The sequence below is a fragment of the Thamnophis elegans genome, chromosome 13, assembly GCF_009769535.1.
Source record: "Thamnophis elegans isolate rThaEle1 chromosome 13, rThaEle1.pri, whole genome shotgun sequence".
In the NCBI taxonomy this organism is placed as follows: domain Eukaryota; kingdom Metazoa; phylum Chordata; class Lepidosauria; order Squamata; family Colubridae; genus Thamnophis; species Thamnophis elegans.
The window spans coordinates 45,665,177-45,683,678 of record NC_045553.1 but is presented as its reverse complement, the minus strand read 5'-3'; the positions used below and the strand labels follow the sequence as shown (position 1 = coordinate 45,683,678).

The following is an 18,502-nucleotide window of genomic DNA, read 5'->3' as shown; positions in this document are numbered from 1 at the left end:
GCCATCTAGTTGCCTGGTAACGTTGCTCCTCCCTTCTCTGACCAGGTGTGAGAATGTCCTTGGTTCCCAGGAGAAAATATTTTGTTTTGTGTTGTGACTCAGCAGATGTCTCCTGTGAGTCTTTTTGTGATGCAAGATTACCTTTTCAGCTGGGGCTTGTTAGTGGGTCTTCTGGTGATAAAAGGACGGATGGTGCCATGCCCTGGTTGCAGGAGTCAACGTTAATTCATTCATTCAGTATTCATCGGTCCTGGTTTGTTTGTGAGAGACACTTGGAGAAGTGATTTGCTTTCTGTAACCCTGATTCAAGGAGACACTTGGAGAAGTGAATTGTTTTGTAAGAGTTTTGTTTTGTATTCTGTTATCTTCTCGTCAGAGACTTTGTTTATGCTTATTTTTGGGCTCGTAGTCAGTCTTAGCCGAGAACTGATAAAGTTCTTCCCTTTTAAGTTTGTCTGCCTGTCATCTGTTAACAAGCGGAGAAAGGGGGGACAGAACAATTTTGCCTACAAAACCCCAGCTATCTATTCCCCCTCTCCCTATGCCTCAGTTCCAGTGTGGCGATACTGAAGCTTCAAAATGGCTTCGGTCAGGTCAGCTTCAGGGTTGACCCAGGTCATGGTTGTCCCCAAAGGTGCTTTCTCAAAAGGCAACTGGACTTCCTTGTTTCTTTGCTTAAAGACGTTTCGCTTCTCATCCAAGAAGCTTCTTCAGTTCTGAGTTCAGAACTGTCTGAACAGTCAGAACTGAAGAAGCTCCTGGGATGAGAAGCGAAAGGTCTTTGAGGGAAAACGAAAGAAAGTCCAATCGCCTTTTGAGAAAGCACCTTTGGGCCAATCCATCAAGCCACTGGGGAGTGCTTCATGAGCCGTGGTGGTGCACTGGCTCGAGCGCAGTACTGCAGTCTGGCAGATCAAATCTCATCAGGATCAAGGCTGACTCAGCCTTCCATCCTTCCGGGGTGGATAAAATGAGGACCCAGATTGTTGGGGGCAAAAGACTGATTCTGTAAACTGCTTAGAGAGGGCTGTAAAGCACTGTGAAGCTGTATAAGTCTATTGCTAAGTGGGAAAGGAGGAAGAAAGGAAGGAAGGGAGGGAGGGAGGAAGGAGGGAAGGAAGGAAGGAAGGCAGGAAGGAAGGAAGGGTGGGCTGTGGTGACCCAGTGGCTAGACTGCAGTATTACAGGCTAACTCTGCAGACTGCTAGCAGTTCGATCCTGACCAATTCAAGGTTGATTCAGCCTTCCTTCCTTCCGAGGTTGATAAAATGAGGACCCAGATTGTTGGGGGCAAGAGACTGATTCTGTAAACTGCTTAGAGAGGGCTGTAAAAGCACTGTGAAGCTGTATATAAGTCTAAGTGCTATTGCTAAGTGAGAAGGGAGGGAGGGAGGGGGGAGGGAGGGAGGGAGGGAGGGAGGAAGGAAGGAAGGAAGGACTGGTGACCCAGTGGCTAGAATGCAGTATTACAGGCTAACTCTGCAGACTGCTAGCAGTTTGATCCTGACCAATTCAAGGTTGACTCAGCCTTCCTTCCTTCCGAGGTGGTTAAAATGAGGACCCAGATTGTTGGGAGCAATAAGCTAACTCTGTAAACCACTTAGAGAGGGCTGTCAAGCACTATGAAGCAGTATATAAGTCTAAGTGCTATTGCTATTTAATCGACCAAGATAAGCGTGTTCTGCAACAGCACCCCAGAGTTCTTGCAATAAGGCTCCGCAGTGAATAAAAATAGGCTGGAAGAAGAGTAAAACCAGAAGAGCTGCTGCTGAAAAAGGAAGGGCTAAAATAAAGATTTAACTTTAGAAAGGAGGCAGAGGAGGGGATTGTCTCCTCCTGACCTGATGAGGTGAATTGGGCCTTGTGGAGCAAAGCTCTGGCTTAAGTCTGTCTCTGCCTTATTCTTCCTTCTGGCATATCCTGATCAACCAGGATCAGGAGGGGACCGGAGGCTAAAACATACAATGAACGGTTGCAAGAACTGGGCATGGCTGGTCTAGTGAAGAGAAGGACCAGGGGAGACAGGAGAGCAGTGCAATTGCTATTTAGCAATAGCAATAGCAGTTAGACTTATATACCGCTTCATAGGGCTTTCAGCCCTCTCTAAGCGGTTTACAGAGTCAGCCTATTGGGGCAATAGCAATAGCAATAGTTAGACTTATATACCACTTCATAGGGCTTTCAGCCATCTCTAAGCGGTTTACAGAGTCAGCATATTGCCCCCAACAACAATCCGGGTCCTCATTTTACCCACCTCGGAAGGATGGAAGGCTGAGTCAACCCTGAGCCGGTGAGATTTGAACAGCCGAACTGCAGAACTAGCAGTCAGCTGAAGTAGCCTGCAGTGCTGCATTTAACCACTGTGCCACCTCGGCTCAGTTTTCCAGCAGTCAAGCCTTCCAGCAGTCAAGCCTTCGGTCGGTATACCTGGATGTGCAACACACATGTTCCTGAACCCACTCGTATCCTTGTGTAAACCCGACATGGCACACTAGAACAGTGGAACATACTTGCTGGGGAGGAATACAGATGCTTAGTGCTTAATTTCTTCTCCGCTTCATTTGTTCTTCTTTTAACTGGCTAGAACAGCTCAGAAAGCAGATTGCTTTTAAAATAGCATGGCACCCACCATTAATTGAGTCAGGGTTGATTGCTTTTAATCACGTGTGACTGAATGAGCTGGCTAAGATAAGGAAGAGGGCTTAGGGATAAACGGTGACATCAGACTACAAGCCTGAATTATGGCAGGCCTTGGCGATATCCCAGTTTATAACAAGACCATGGGGTGGGTGGAGGGAAAGGGGGAACATTTCCCTGTTATTTTTCAGGCCTTGATCCTTTCTCAAATCAAGATGCGTCTCTCTACCACTCTGGCACGATGGATATTTCTGTTTTTCCTTATGATTAAATTCTCTTTATCTAACCTCGATAAGACGGAAGGGAGAGGAGATCGTTGTGTTCTTATTTAAAAGCCAGGCGCTAAAGTGGCTTTTTTTTTTTTGCTTTTCATCTTTTTTTTTTTACTTAAAACAAAGCAACTTCCATATACACTTAGATTAACAGATTGGAAGGGACCAACTCTGGGCACTGATTGAGACTATTTAGGAGGTGTTCTGATCGAGGCTTCCCAAGAGGATGAAGAAAACTCCTGGTCCTGACACAAAACCCCCTTTTATTAATTGGACTGTGAATTCTGCTCATTCTCATCCATCAAAGTCTTTCAAGGGAGGATTTACGGTCACAGACCTTCTCTGGCTTGGAGAGCTGCCAGGCTGAGATCTGCAAAACGTGGCAAGGAGTCTCGGAGAGTCACGAACCAATGAAGAGAACTAATTGTCTCCTGTAAAACTCCACTCCCCTTTCGTCCCTCTTTTATTTCCTCTGGGAGGGGCCATTTAATCGTCCACCTGTGGCCTTATTCTGGTAGGCGGGGATCAGTGGTCATGTGACCTGGGTAGGCGTGGCCAACTCTACGTCACTCAGGTCGATGGGCGCTTCGCCCTAGCTGTTACAATGTAACAAGGGTTAACTGGAGAGGCAGTTTCTATAAGCAGGGTAATAAAGATTAGGCGAGAAACAACAGCAGAATGTTTCCTCCTGCCTTCTTTACAGGATTAGCCCTGTAAAGTGGAGAAAAACCAAAGGAGATTTCTTCCAACAACCAGTTCTCCGCACTGCTTAGAAAGTTAAGAACCGGTTCTCCCGAATAGGTGCGAACCGACTGAATCCCACCACTATTTCCGCATCCTAGTAGTACGTATGTGCAGAGTAGGGTCTGATTTCATTTGGAGTGGGGGAATGGAGAACAGAAATCAAATTAGCAAAGGTCAAAGGGGGAAACCATCCAATGCTACCAATCACCATAAAAACTGTGGTCTTTTCCCCTTCCATTTATTACTGCATGCATGGATGGCTCTTAGCCGGCTGATCCAGTGAGCGGCTTAATTGCTGCCGACCAAAAGAAGGGCCGGTAACACAAGGTCAGGAGAGAAAAACCGGAATAGAGGCGATGGGAAAGCAGAAAGTTTTAGCAGCTGGAATTTGAGGAGTGGGAAGAAGAGAAGCTTCCCTCCCTCTCAAAACTGAGCAGTTTTCATCCATTTAGAAAGAGGAGTTGGGCCGATTTATTGGGGAAGTGAGGGTGTTGTTGTTATTGTTTCTATTTTTCAAACATCCATTTGGCCTTTAAAAGAGAAAATCGGAGCAACTGTTCTGAGCCAGGCTTCCTTAGAAAGCAAGAAGCAGAGTCTTGGTCCCGGCAAAACCCCTTTTGTTTACACGACTGTGAATTCCTTTCATTCACAGTCAGCAAGGCTTGGCAACAGTCTCTTCAGAGGAATGTTTATCCACACGAACCTATCTCGTTTGGAGAGCTGCCAGATAACTAGTTGCATAAGCAGGGCTAGGCAAACTTGGCAGGAGTCTCTTATAGTCACAAACACAACTGTTCCATCTTGAAATGACCAAATTGTTTCCTGGCAAAGGCCCGTCGCTCCTTATTTATTTTCCTATGGGCCAATCGCCTCCAAGGTGTGACTTTACTCTTAAGTCGACCCTGCTTTCTAGTGTTCTCTCTTCTGGTAGTTCTGCTCATGCACACACCTTGGAACAGGCTCCAGTCTGTTCCTCTAGCCTCACTACTGTCTAACTCCCCTCTCTGCCTCCGACGCGGAGCCCTTGTCTGAGCTTCCTCAGCCCCCCAGGACTGGCCCATGTTCCTCCCCAACCTCCTCACTGTCCGATTTTGCTGCCTGCTCCGCTGGCTGCCAGCAAACCACAACAGCCAAAATGGAATCATACACACTTCCTCTCGCTCGAATTTTCAGCATTAAATGCTCTCTCCTCCAGTGGAGGGAATCACAAATGATTGCTGGTTGCACAAGGTATCCCTAAATATACATTACTTTATATCAAAGGCTTAAAAAGGGGAGCGATGGGAACAGTGGGGGGGGGGCTTTAAACCTACCCACTTGAACAAGGCTGAGCCGAATTTTGACAGCTTAGTGATGCTTAAGTGACAAAGGGGGGCCTCTTGTGTGCTGTTAAATCCCACCACTTGCGAAATAAATTCTGTACTTTTGCTATTGCCGTGCGATTAATCCTCAAATTGGGTTCGCATCCAGGTATAATGGGAAGGGAAGGAGCCATATACCAAACGACAGGAAGAGGACTTGGGTAGGACAGGCTGGTAATATACCGTGCTATGATTTTCCTTTCCTTTTATATTCCTTCGCTTAGGGCACGCTTGGGCTAGTTTTTTGTGACTTCAATTGTCGCGGCAGGCAGGGGAAATCCAAGTTTTGATTATATTCTGTGAGGCTTCTGGGTGTTGCTTCTGTACATTTCACAGGCTAGCTTTCCAGCCCAGATATTTGTCTCCGATCGTGTCAGAAATGTGGGAATTACAAAGGGGAAAATTTATTCCTTTAAATTTTTTAAAAATTGAAAACTTAATAAAAATGTAGACGGTATAGTGTAAGGTCTAATATTAATACATTTTACTGTATTTTTTCCGAGTATAAGACGCACCTTTTTCCCTCAAAAAAGAGGTTTGAAAATCTGGGTGCGTCTTATACACTGAATACAGCATTTTTTTTGCCTCCGGAAACCCTGCCCCCTTTGCAAAAATGGCCATGCATAGCCTTAGGAGGCTTCCAGAGTGCTCCTGGGGGCTGGGGAGGAAAAATGAGGAAAAAACGGGCCGTTTGTTGCTCAATTTTGCCCCCCCCCCAGCCCCCAGGAGCACTCTACAAGCTTCCTAAAGGCTGTACATGCCCTTTTTTGACAAAAAAAAATGGACCTGTTTTCACAAAAAACGAGCCGTTTTTGGGAGGTCCGCAGAGTGCAAAAATATTTTTAAAAAATTTGCCTCTTCGAAGTCTTGGTGCGGTTTATACTTGGTGCGTCTTATACTCTGAAAATACGTTAAGCTCAAAAATGCCAAATGTAAGGTTCGAGAATACATTGAGACCCCTAAAGTTTGAGAATACATCCATGTCACAATGAGCCAAAAATGAGACTTAAACAGAGGCTGGAATAACAACCAGTGTTTAACCTTTGCTCAAAGTTAAAGACATGATGGTGAGTTGTTCCCAACCTACCCAAGGATATACAGGGAAGACCTACCCTTCAGGAAAGGCGTGACTCCTTTTTATACAGAAAGAAACATCATAAAATAACATCTTGGCTTTGCAATACTCCTCAACTAGCCTTATCAGGCCTTATCCCTTTCCTCTGTCCTCATGAATGGCCATTTGGCCCCTGTTGTGAAGGGAACAGATCAAAGGTGAGGCATAGAGCCGAGGTGGCGCCGTGGTTAGAGTGCAGTTACTGCAGGCCACTTCAGCTGACTGCTGTCTGCAGTTCGGCGGTTTTCAAATCTCACCGGCTGAAAGTTGACTCAACCTTCCATCCTTCCGAGGTGGGTGAAATGAGGACCCAGACTGTGGGGGCGATATGCTGACTCTGTAAACCGCTTAGAGAGGGCTGGAAGCCCTATGAAGCTGGTATATAAGTCTAACTGCTATTGCTATTGCTATAGGTTTTGACAAATGGCAGATACTTTACAGACTCCGATAACAGCATTTTTCCTTAGTTGCAGGAAATGCAAACATAGGATGTAATGTGGCATATTCGTGTTACATCTACAAAGGACATAACAGGCATAACAAAAAGCATAACATATATGCATTGCAGGAAACAAATCTTCACAGCATGCAAGTATACAAAGGCATCATATAGTATAGTAATATTGAGTATGTCCTTATTACTATTCCCTCATTTTTTTTACACAATACTGGGCCACATTATTGGCAGGGATGGTCTAACTAGCAAGTCATTCACATGAAGTGTTACTACCACTTTATAATGGCCTTTGTAAGAACACACCATGGAATCGGCATCCAGTTCTGGTCGTCCCAATGTAAAAAAGATGTGGAGACCTAGAAAGAGTGCAGAGAGGAGCAGCAAAGATGATGAGGGGACTGGAGGCTAAAACATACGAAGAACAGTTGCACGAACTTGGTATGTCTAGTCTGATGAAAAGAAGGAACTAGGGAGACATCATGGAGATTCTCCATCATCCAGGTCGTGGTTGTCCCAAAGATGCTTTTTTCAAGAGGCAACTGGACTTTCTGCTCTTTTCTTTGAAGATCTTTCGCTTCTCATCCAAGAGAGCTGAAGATGCTTCTTGGATGAGAAGTGAAACCCTTCAAAAGAAAAAAGTCCAGTTTGCCTCCGGGACTGGCTGATTAAAGGGTAGGTCAGAGAGCGTGTGGGTCACTGGCTCTACGTAACGGGATAGTAACCATCTTGTCCTTTCCAACAGACAGCAGAAGGACTTGAAAACCTGGATGCAGTTATATAATATATGACCACAGATCCTGGCTTCATCTGGGGACATTATGGCACGAGAGAAACAAGGGAAAGGAGAGATAAATGGAGGCCAGACTCCGTAGGAGGAACAGCATGTGTTTATCACCCTTAAAATCTGTTAATTATTCATCTTAAGATAGCATTGCTGTTTCGATGCCAGATCGCCATTCCCAAATTTTGCTATGTATCAGAAGGCTCCCCCAGCCCAATTAAAAACAGTTTCCTTGATTTTGAAGTGCTGTGACTGTATAGATCTCAACGCCAGAATTTTTTAGCAGGGGGGAGGGGGGGTCAATGCTAGCTAAGGGACAGGTTATCCATGCTGGGGAAGGATTGTAGCTTTTTAGCAAGCAGGGCTACCTGGAAGGAGCTTCCTCAATGAGGATTTCAAAGTGATACTTCCAGTGGTGGGATTCAAGGGTGGGGTTCCTGCCAGCATTGGTACTGGTACTGGTTCGCTTTCGCTCGTGCGCGCACCAGATGTATGTTGCATGCACATGCGCTGTTCACTGTTAATTTCTCAGCACTTGCGCAAAGACCTTGAAAAGCTAAAAAAAAAATGCCAGCAACAGCAGCAGAGACTGGGGCATCTGGTTCATGGGCATGGCCAGCCTGGGTTGCTGTCGGTTCTGCGACCCTGGCCCAAATTACCACTACCAGTTCACCTGTACCAGTGAGAACTGGTAGAAACCAACCTCTGGTGAGATTCAAATAATTTAACACCGGTTCTCTGCCCCTAATGATGGGCTGGGTGGGCGTGGCCATGGTGGCCATGGCCAGAGGGTGTGGTGACAGGTAGCACTTGGCCTCCTGCACACTCTGGGAGCAAAAACAGGCCACGGAGGGACTTCTGGAAGGGGCAGGGCAGGAAGGGGCGGGGCCAGCCAGCAATTTAACAACCAGTTCGCCTGAACTGGCCTGAAACTGAATCCCATCACTGGATACTTCTAATTATGAAGGGATCAGGTTTGAAAGGATATCCAATCAAACAAGGCAAGGCATGTTTGGAGTGGTGGTTGTTAGTTGCGGTCATGTCCGACCCATCTGATCCCATGGACAATGTTCCTCTAGGCCTTCCTGTCCTCTACCATCCTCTGGAGTCCATTGAAGCTCACACCGATTGCTTTGGTGACTCCATCCAGCGACCTCATTCTTTGCCGTCACCTTCTTCTTTTGCCCTCCATCTTTCCCAGCATGAGGCTCTTCTCCAGGGAGTCCTTCCTTCTCATTAGGTGGCCAAAAGAGTTGTGTTTCCTCTTCAGGATCTAGTCTTCTAAAAAGCAGTCAGGGTTGATCTTCTCTAGGACTGATCGGTTGGATGACCTTGCAGTCCAAGACACTCGCAGGAGTCTTCTCCAGCACCAGAGTTCAAAGGGCTCCATTCTTTGATGCTCAGCCTTCCTTATGGTCCAACCTTCACAGCCCTCCATTGCAACGAGGAAAACCAGAGCCTTGTCTATATGCCCTCCTAGAGATTTTACAAATAACATCAGACATAAATTAAAAAAGATTTTCCCCAAAGCTGCAAAGTTTTATTCCATGGCTGCAAGCTTTATCTCTATTGATTAACATGATTGATTATAGGCTCATTTATTACCAAATTAAAACCGTGGGCTTTAATCAATTGCCATCCATTCTAATGAAGAGATGAACTACATGAAAAGGGGAGGGAGGGAGGCAGGGGAAGAAATGGAAGATTGTGTTTTTTAAACAATGCTCCATGAGTTATTCATTGGAGAGAAACTATTAGCTTCATTAGATATTCCTCGGATGTCACCTGTAGCAAATTGTTGTGATTTCAACTTTCATCAGTTAAACACAAAGCAGTTCATCAGCAAAACACATAGTTTTCAGAGCCATCGATTCGAAGAGCAAAGAGATATTTTTGTTATTTGCTTTTTAGGGATGTAAAGACTTCATGCCCAATCTTTCATGGATTTTATACCGTGCCGGAGCATAGATGTCGATTTTGTTGGAAAACAATCTCTCTCACAATATGGGATGTCCTTCTCTTACACTAGGTACCTTAAGGCAAGGGTGTCCATCCATGGCACCTTGAAGACTTGTGGACTTCAGTACCCAGAATTCCCCAGCAAACATGGCTGCCTGGGAAATTCTGGGAGTTGAAGTCCACTGGTCTCCCAGCTGCCAATGTTGGATGGAGACACCTCCCCTAAGCAATAGCAGTCCGAAGTAATCTGCATCTCTCAGGCCAGTGATTTTTAAACTGTTTCACCAACTGCCTCTTTCCAGTCTCTATAATGTCATCATCCTATTCACATGCAACCCTTTCTCCAAAAACATAGACACTATTGCTTTACGCAAGCCACTCAGGAGGGCCAATCCCAATTGGATCCTCAATTCACAAAGAAGCAATTATAAATTGTTCCATTACCCACCCCACCCCACCCTGGAAACATCCAAATTGCTAGTCGTTACTTTTAAAGCCCTGCATGGTATTGGACCTGGGTACTTGAGAGACCGCCTCCTGCCAATTACCTCCCTACGACCGATCAGATCCCACAGATTAGGCCTCCTCCGAATTCCGCCGGCCAGCCAGTGTCGACTGGCAACTCCCCGGGGGAGGGCCTTCTCTGTGGCTGCTCCGGCCCTCTGGAAACAATCTCCACGTGGAGATCCGGACCCTCACCCCCTTCCGGCTTTCCGCAAAGCCACTAAGACCTGGTTGTTCCGGCAGGCCTGGGGCTGATGAATTTCCAGCCTCACTTGAAATGTTGCGACTGTTGCTGTGTTTTAATTTGTCCGTCATTTGTTTTCCTGTTGTATCCCCCCTTCCCCTCTGGCTGTTAGCCGCCTTGAGTCTCTCAGGAATAGGGCGGCATACAATTGAATAAACAAACAAACAAACAAATTGCCCCTTTGGCACTAATTCCACTCCCTAGTTTAAGAAACATCATTTATCTATTTATTGGTTTGTCAAACATGTACAAGAAAACAGGTAAGTGTAAAAACATGGACATGAACAAAGGGAATGAGTACAAATAAATGGGGACAGTAGGACAGGGACGGAAGGCACACTGGTGCGCTTATGCACGCCCCCTTTACGGATCCCTTAGGAATGGGGTGAGGGCCACACTAGACAGTTTGAGGCTGAAGCTGTGGGGGTTTGAGGATGTAACAATGGAGTCAGGTAGAGCATTCCAGGCATTGACCACTCTGTTGCTCAAGTCGTATTTTCTGCAATCGAGTTGGAACGGTTTACTTTGAGTTGTATCTATTCTTTGCCTGCATATTATTGAGATTGAAGCTGAAGTAGTCTTGATAGGTAGGATGTTGTAGCAGACAATTTTGTGCTCTATGCTTAGGTCAGACTGTAGGCAGCACAATTCTAGGTTGTCCAAGCCCAAAATTTCGAGCCTCGTGGCATAAGGGATTCTATTCCGAGCAGAGGAGTGGAGGACTCTTCTCGTGAAATACCTCTGGACCTGCTCAATTGTATTAATGTCCGATATACAGAGTGGATTCCAGGCAGACGAGCTGTATTCGAGGATTGGTCTGGCAAAGGTTTTGTATGCCCTAGTTTGCAGTACAATGTTACTGGAGAAGAAGCTTCGCAAACTTAGGTTAACAACTCTTAATGCCTTGTTGGCAATGCTGTTACAATCAGCTCTGGGGCTTAAATCGTTTGAGATGAGTACTCCAAGGTCCTTGACATACTGAGGGTTGTCTACGACAGTGGTTCCCAAACTTGGCAACTTTAAGACTTGTGGACTTCAACTCCCAGAATTCTCCAGCCAGCTCTGCTGACTGAGTTGAAGTCCACAAGTCTTAAAGTTGCCAAGTTGGGGAACCACTGGTCTACGAGGTTGTGTCCACTCAGTTGGTATTTGGTGTTCTGATTTTTGTTGCCAATGTGTAAGACAGAGCATTTGTTAGTCGAGATTTGGATCAATCATCCTCGTTCAATTTAGGATGATTGCTCAAGCTGGATTGTACAACAGTCAGAAGTTCGGTTTATTATTTTTTTAAAAAACTGAAATGATTTGTTGCAATTGTCTCAACACTGGCACGGGGAATGTACTTGGGAACCTGCGGGCAATTTCAGAAAAAGACCAATAAATAGACCAGAGAAAGAAGAATTACGAGGTTATCTTTCTTGGTTCACACCGAGATAAACAGTGAAAAAGAGGAAAGAATGGCCACGATAGCAACCTAACATTGTGGTCCCATTGTTATCGCCCTGTGATCGATTTTCCAATCTGAAACTTTCCAGCTGTTTCCAGGGGTCCCTGCACATCTGTAGAGTTCAGTAGCAGGCTGGGGGAGGTTGTTCTGTGGGATTAAAAGAGACGTGGCTTCTTAGAAGGAAGATTATAAATAAAGCCTGCTATGTTTTGTTAGTTAGCCTATACAGGAATTTGAGTTTTGAGAGCATGTTGATAATAAAAAAGCTAAGTCGGTTTTAGTTGGCTAATAACTGGATGGGTGGCCATCAAGGGAATTCCAGATGTGCAGGCAAAGCTAAGAAGCAAGGGAATCAATGTCCTGGGGGAAAAGCACAATAGTAGTATAGCTATCATTGATATCAGAATTTCCCTGAAGGAGCAAGTTTTAATCGAACCAGGTTGGTGTGTAGTTCTTACAAAATCCTACAGATAGTTCTCTGTGGATATCAAAAATAGTGATGTTCTTTGTAGAAATTCTCAGTCCTCCAAGTCCTGGTTGTCCCAAAGGTGCTTTTTTCAGGAAGCAACTGGACTTTCCTGTTTTTTTTTCTGTTGAAGACTTTTCGCTTCTCACCCAAGAAGCTTCTTCAGCTCTGACAAGATAGTGGGGAATGGAAGGATTTATATTCCTTACAGACATTTGCTGGTTATTTGCATCCTTTTAGAGGGTCATTGAGGCTACTTGGAGGTTTATCTGTCTCCTCAGGGCCACCTGAGTGGTGCTCCTTCCTGTGGTCTCCAATTTTTAAAAAGACTTTTAGCTATACAATTGGGGATGAACATCCTTTGAATGGTGTGGGAGTAGAATTGGATTTCCAGAGGGGGGAAAATTGCAGATGACAGGAACCATTTGCACCACTCAGGTGACCCTGAGGACACTGATAGACCTCCAAGTGCTTCAACGACCCTCTAAAAGGATGCAAATGACCAGCTGTCTGCAAGGGATATCAATCCTTCCAATCCCTAGTGCTGCATAACGGAGTGAGCTCCCGTTATTTGTCACAGCTTCTGCCAACCTAGCAGTTCGAAAGCATGTTAAAAAGTGCAAGTAGAAAAACAGAAACCACTTTTGTTGGGAAGGGAACAGCATTCTGTGCACCTTCGGTGTTTAGTCATGCTGGCCACATGACCACGGAGACGTCTTCGGACAGCGCTGGCTCTTCGGCTTCAAAACGGAGATGAGCACCGCCCCCTAGAGTCAGGAACGACTAGTACATATGTGCGAGGGGAACCTTTACTTGTAATCATTTGGGGCGTGGAAAGGTTGCCGATGGATGAAACTTCATATTGAATCTGTGTCCCTCTCCCCTGCAGGCCTTCTAAACCTAGAGAAATTGCTCCGACAGTTCCTTATCTCGAAGGAAACTCTCTCCGTTCGGATGTTGGATGAAAGCTGGGATCCCACACCATTGCTAAAAGAGATCAGGGATGACAAAACTGCCACCATCATTGTTCATGCCAATGCTTCCATGTCCCACGTGATCCTCAAGAAGGTAAGAATAGGGGATGCTTAGTAGCTAATCTGCAAGGTTAGGATAGGATTTGCATGTTAGTGTTTGGAATTTGGGTTCAGGAAATTAAGGAATGGGCAGAACATATACATTGGGATAGTTCTCATGTGAAATGGAGGGATGCGGTGGCCTAGAGGTAGCGCTCTCGCCTCGCAATCAGGAGGCTGTGAGTTTGATCCTAGATAGAGGCACACATTTTTCTCTCTGTCTGGGCGCAATGAGAATATACCTGCTGAATAAAACTCCGCATTGGCAACAGGAATAGTATCTGGCCAGTAAACATTCAGCTCCATTCAGTTGCCCAGAGTCCACCCTGCAAGGGATTGTGGGGTCATTGAACAAAGATGACAAGTTCTCACATGACATGGATTTTCTAAAACCATAGAATTCAGGAGGAGAAAAATCCAAAGATCATGGCATAAACTTCCATCTGTCCCAAAATAGTTGAGCTTTCTAATCTTTGAGAACGTTCTGTTCTATATCGGGAGTCATTTTCTCTCCCCGACTTCCTATTTTCTCCGCTAGTTCTGAAAAACAATATATTGTTTTTCTTGCCTTTCCGAAGATTCGTTATGAGTCAGAGCAGTGGGCCCTTCAGGCTTTGAAGGATTTGGCAGTGTTCCTGAACAGCCCGTCAAAAAAAGGGGGGGGGGGACGAAACAAACAATGTATAAACAAGTGTTTAAATCCACTTCTTCCTCAACGCACATCGGCCTATCATTGGGCAGGGCCCAGAGGTGGGTTCCTACCAGTTCGCACCTATTTGGTAGAACCGGTTCGTCAAATCTACTGAACTGGTTAGAAGAGGTTCCACCAGTGGACCCGGAAAGCAGGCCACACCTACAGAAGAGGCTCCAAACATTTTTGAAACCCACCACTGGCAGGACTAGAAAAGAAAAGTTTCAGAAGAAAAAAAGAACATTTAATTCAACTACCGATACATATGCTAGTTTTGTGATCGCTCAGTAAATATTCAGGCACGGGAAGAGTTTTGTGACTCCAGGTGTTTTCTTTTTTGTGGGAAATGGGTCCAAATGGCTCTTTTGAGTGTTTAAGGTTGCCGACCCCCGACTGATCTCGAAGTAGGGAGAAATTTCCTGATAGTGAGAACAATCAGAATCAATCAATCAATTTATTACCGTTTTAGACCAGAGATCAGAACAAATAAAAACACACAGAAATACATACATACATACATACATACATACATACATACATACATACATACATACATACATACATACACAGTTAAAAATGCTAGTATAAAACAATAAATAACCACTAAAATCTATAAAACTATAAATCAGAATCAGAATAGAGCCGGAAGGGACCCTGGAGGTCTTCTAGTCCAGCCCCCTGCCCAAGCAGGAGATCCTAAAGCAGTTCAGACAAATGTGTGTCTAGTGTCTTCTTAAAAACCTAATCGGTGGAACAGCTCCCTTCCAAAGTTGTGGAATTGTGGACATATGGAATGTTCCAATATCTCAGGGGCTGCCACAAAGAAGAGGGAGTCAAACTATTCTCCAAAGCACCCGAAGGCAGGACAAGAAGCAATGGGTGGAAACTAATCAAGGAGAGAAGCAACTTAGAACTAAGGAGAAATTTTCTGAGAGTGAGAACAATTAACCAGTGGAACAATTTTCATCCAGAAGTTGTAAATGCTCCAACACTGGAGGTTTTTCAGAAGAGTTTGGACAACCATTTGTCTGGAATGGCATAGAGTCTCCTGCTTGAGCGGGGGGTTGGACTAGAAGACCTCCAAGGTCCCTTCCAACTCTGTTATTCTGCAAAGTCGCTCTCCTGATCAGTCAACACAGGTGCAGAGGCCTGGTGGCCTCGCATCTACAAAGCCAATAATATTTGCCTGGTTCTTTGTCTGGATGCTGGTCAAGGAACGGCATCTCCTAAGCACAGCAGAACACTGTTTTAAGCACCCAGCTCACGGGACGAGCGTCAGAGGCTGCGCCTGCATGCGCATCGAAATCAAAGGCGGGTTTTGTTTGCAACCCCTTGATGGCTTGTGTTCAGTGTGGGAAATCAGAGCCAAGATATGGGGTTTCTCAGTTGCTCCCTCTCTCTCTGCTCTCTCTCTCTCTCTCTCTGCTAAGTTAATAAAGGATTTGAATGAATCCTCAGTATTGAGGGCTACTCCTTTATCCGGTTGCCATAGCAATGTCGCACAATGCACAGCGACAGAACCAATGAGATTTGGGAGGCCTGCGCCTCTTCCTCGTCCTTTCTTGGAGCTGATTCCTCCTCCTCGTGCCCAGCGTAAAGCCCTCCAAGATTGAAAGAGTGACACACGGATTTTACTTAAAACCCTGGCTTCGTCATTTGGTTCATTTAATCTGGAGATGCTTACAGGGGATTTTTCTGGGGAAAGAATAAAATCAGCTGATATATTTGTGGCAGTTGAAGGTCTGGTCTGGTCTGATCCAGTCTCCTTGAAAGGATGGCTCAACCAATGGTCCTTTTGAGAACCCCCCCTCTGTGAAGGCCACACTTGGTCAAGAGAGGACTGGTCCTCTTCATTATCAGGATCGTCAGGTAGTTAACAGATAACAAATTGACAGAGTCAGAAGGGACCTTGTAGGTCATCTAGTCCAACCCCCCACTCAAGCAGGGGACCCTACACCATTTCCGACCGATGGCAGTCCAGTCTCTTCTTGAAAGTCTCCAGTGATGAAGGTCCCACAACTTCCGAAGCTGATTGTTTGGGTTAATTGTCAGGAAATTTCTCCTTATTTCTAGTTGAATCTCTCCTTGGTCAGTGTCCATCCATTATTCCTTGTTTGGAATAGAGGGACATGGTCTTCTGAACTCCAAAAGCCTTCTGTTTCTCAGAAGGAAGGAAGGAAGGAAGGAAGGAAGGAAGGAAGGAAGGAAGGAAGGAAGGAAGGAAGGAAGGAAGGAAGGAAGGAAGGAAGGAAGGAGGAAAAGAGAGAGAAGGAAGGGAAGTAGAGAAGAAGGAAGGAAGGAAGGAGGGAGGGAAGGAAGGAAGGAAGGAAGGAAAGAGAGAAAAGGGAGGGCAGGAGAGAGGGAGGTAGAGAGGAAGGGAAAAGGGAAGGGAGGAAGGAAAGAAAGATGAAAGGAAGGGTAGGAAGAAAGGAAGGAAAAGAGAGACAAGGAAGAGATGGAGGTAGAGAGGAAAGAAAGCAATAGCAACAGCAATAGCAGTTAGACGTATATACCGCTTCATAGGGCTTTCAGCCCTCTCTAAGCGGTTTACAGAGTCAGCATATTGCCCCCAACAACAATCCGGGTCCTCATTTTACCCACCTCGGAAGGATGGAAGGCTGAGTCAACCTTTGAGCCGGTGAGATTTGAACAGCCGAACTGCAGAATTGCAGTCAGCTGAAGTAGCCTGCAGTGCTGCACTCTAACCACTGCGCCACCTCGGCCAACCCCCCCCCCCCCCAATCTCCAATCCAAACCAACCAGTAAACTGCCGAAAACAATTTCAAATTGGTTAAACCCCTCTTTCCTTTTTGTATCTTGCGACATTTTATATTTAACTTGTGGTTATTATGTCCCCTGCCAAACCATTTTAGATGTATCCTTCTGCCTTTGTTTAAATTGCGCATCCGTTGTCAAAACAGGTATTGTCTAAAAGAAAAAACATCCTTCCAGACAAGACGCTCATTTTTATCAGAGAGATTCTTCCCAGCAATGACAGTAGTAATTTCTTCCATCTTAACATTTCTTCTTTATCTTCATTCCGTGTTCTTGATATAGTTATTTGGAAGACACATACAATTCCTATTTGTCATTGGGAGGTTTTCTCTCTCTTGCTGGCATTTTCCTGCAATTGCAGGCTCCGTTATTAACGGATCAATCAAGTACTGATCCATTGTTGGCCATAGGAATTGACCGATTGGCCTGTCACTTTAAGCTTGCATGGTGGGCTGAGAGAGAGTGACAGGTCGAAAGCCACCCAGCTGACTTTCATGCCTACAGCAAGACTAGAACTCAATGTCCCCTGGTGATTTTTCTCCAAGTCACCCAGTTGACTTCATGCCTACAATGGGACTAGAACTCACCATCTCCTGGTAATTGGCCCAAAGCCACCCAGCCAGTTTTCATGCCTAGAGCAAGACTAGAATTCACTGTCTCCTGGTGATTTTTCTCCAAGTCACCCAGTTGACTTCATGCCTAAGATGAGACCAGAACTCACCATCTCCTGGTAATTGGCCCAAAGTCACCCAGCCAGTTTTCATGCCTAGAGCAAGCCTAGAACTCACTGTCTCCTGGTGATTTTTCTCCAAGTCACCCAGTTGACTTCATGCCTACGATGGGACTAGAACTCACCATCTCCTGGTAATTGGCCCAAAGCCACCCAGCCAGTTTTCACGCCTAGAGCAAGACTAGAACTCACTGTCCCCTGGTGATTTTTCTCCAAGTCACCCAGTTGACTTCATGCCTACAATGGGACTAGAACTCACCATCTCCTGGTAATTGGCCCAAAGCCACCCAGCCAGTTTTCATGCCTAGAGCAAGACTAGAACTCACTGTCTCCTGGTGATTTTTCTCCAAGTCACCCAGTTGACTTCATGCCTAAGATGAGACCAGAACTCACCATCTCCTGGTAATTGGCCCAAAGTCACCCAGCCAGTTTTCATGCCTAGAGCAAGCCTAGAACTCACTGTCTCCTGGTGATTTTTCTCCAAGTCACCCAGTTGACTTCATGCCTACGATGGGACTAGAACTCACCATCTCCTGGTAATTGGCCCAAAGCCACCCAGCCAGTTTTCACGCCTAGAGCAAGACTAGAACTCACTGTCCCCTGGTGATTTTTCTCCAAGTCACCCAGTTGACTTCATGCCTACGATGGGACTAGAACTCACCATCTCCTGGTAATTGGCCCAAAGCCACCCAGCCAGTTTTCATGCCTAGAGCAAGCCTAGAACTCACTGTCTCCTGGTGATTTTTCTCCAAGTCACCCAGTTGACTTCATGCCTACGATGGGACTAGAACTCACCATCTCCTGGTTTCTAGCCTGGTGCATTAAATCACTAGACCAAACCAGTTTTCTTCCATTTGTCATAGGGCTACCCGGATATTTTATTTCTTCCTTAAATTTATATGCCACTCATTTCACTACTCTGGGTGGCTTCTCTTCTTACCTTACCCAACTTTTACCTTCTTCTCAATCTTAAAACTCATTTTATTCATCCATTCTGTTTGGCCATCTTATTTTCAAGTCATATCTTCTCCCAGAGGATTCTGAGAGGCACGAATACCTCATTGCCTGACACAACCATCAACTAGGTTGTGTCTCACAACTAGGCTTCCACCCACTAGTAAGCTTGTTTCCAGCAAGACAAGGAAAACAATTGGTGGTGTTTCTTTGGTTATCTGTCCCTGGAATTGAACGCACCTGATTTCAAAGATAGAAGCAGAAAAAACACAGATCTGCCTGCCCTTCCCAGT

General features: G+C 45.5%; 1 protein-coding gene across 1 annotated transcript in view; it reads left to right on the top strand.

The window, feature by feature from the left end:
* The window catches only part of GRIK4 (glutamate ionotropic receptor kainate type subunit 4), a 158,511-nt gene that overhangs the window by 22,503 nt on the left and 117,506 nt on the right, over nt 1-18,502 (top strand). Inside the window, 1 exon segment of the mRNA XM_032228770.1 lies at nt 12,876-13,054. Coding sequence (XP_032084661.1) covers nt 12,876-13,054 — 179 coding nt within the window.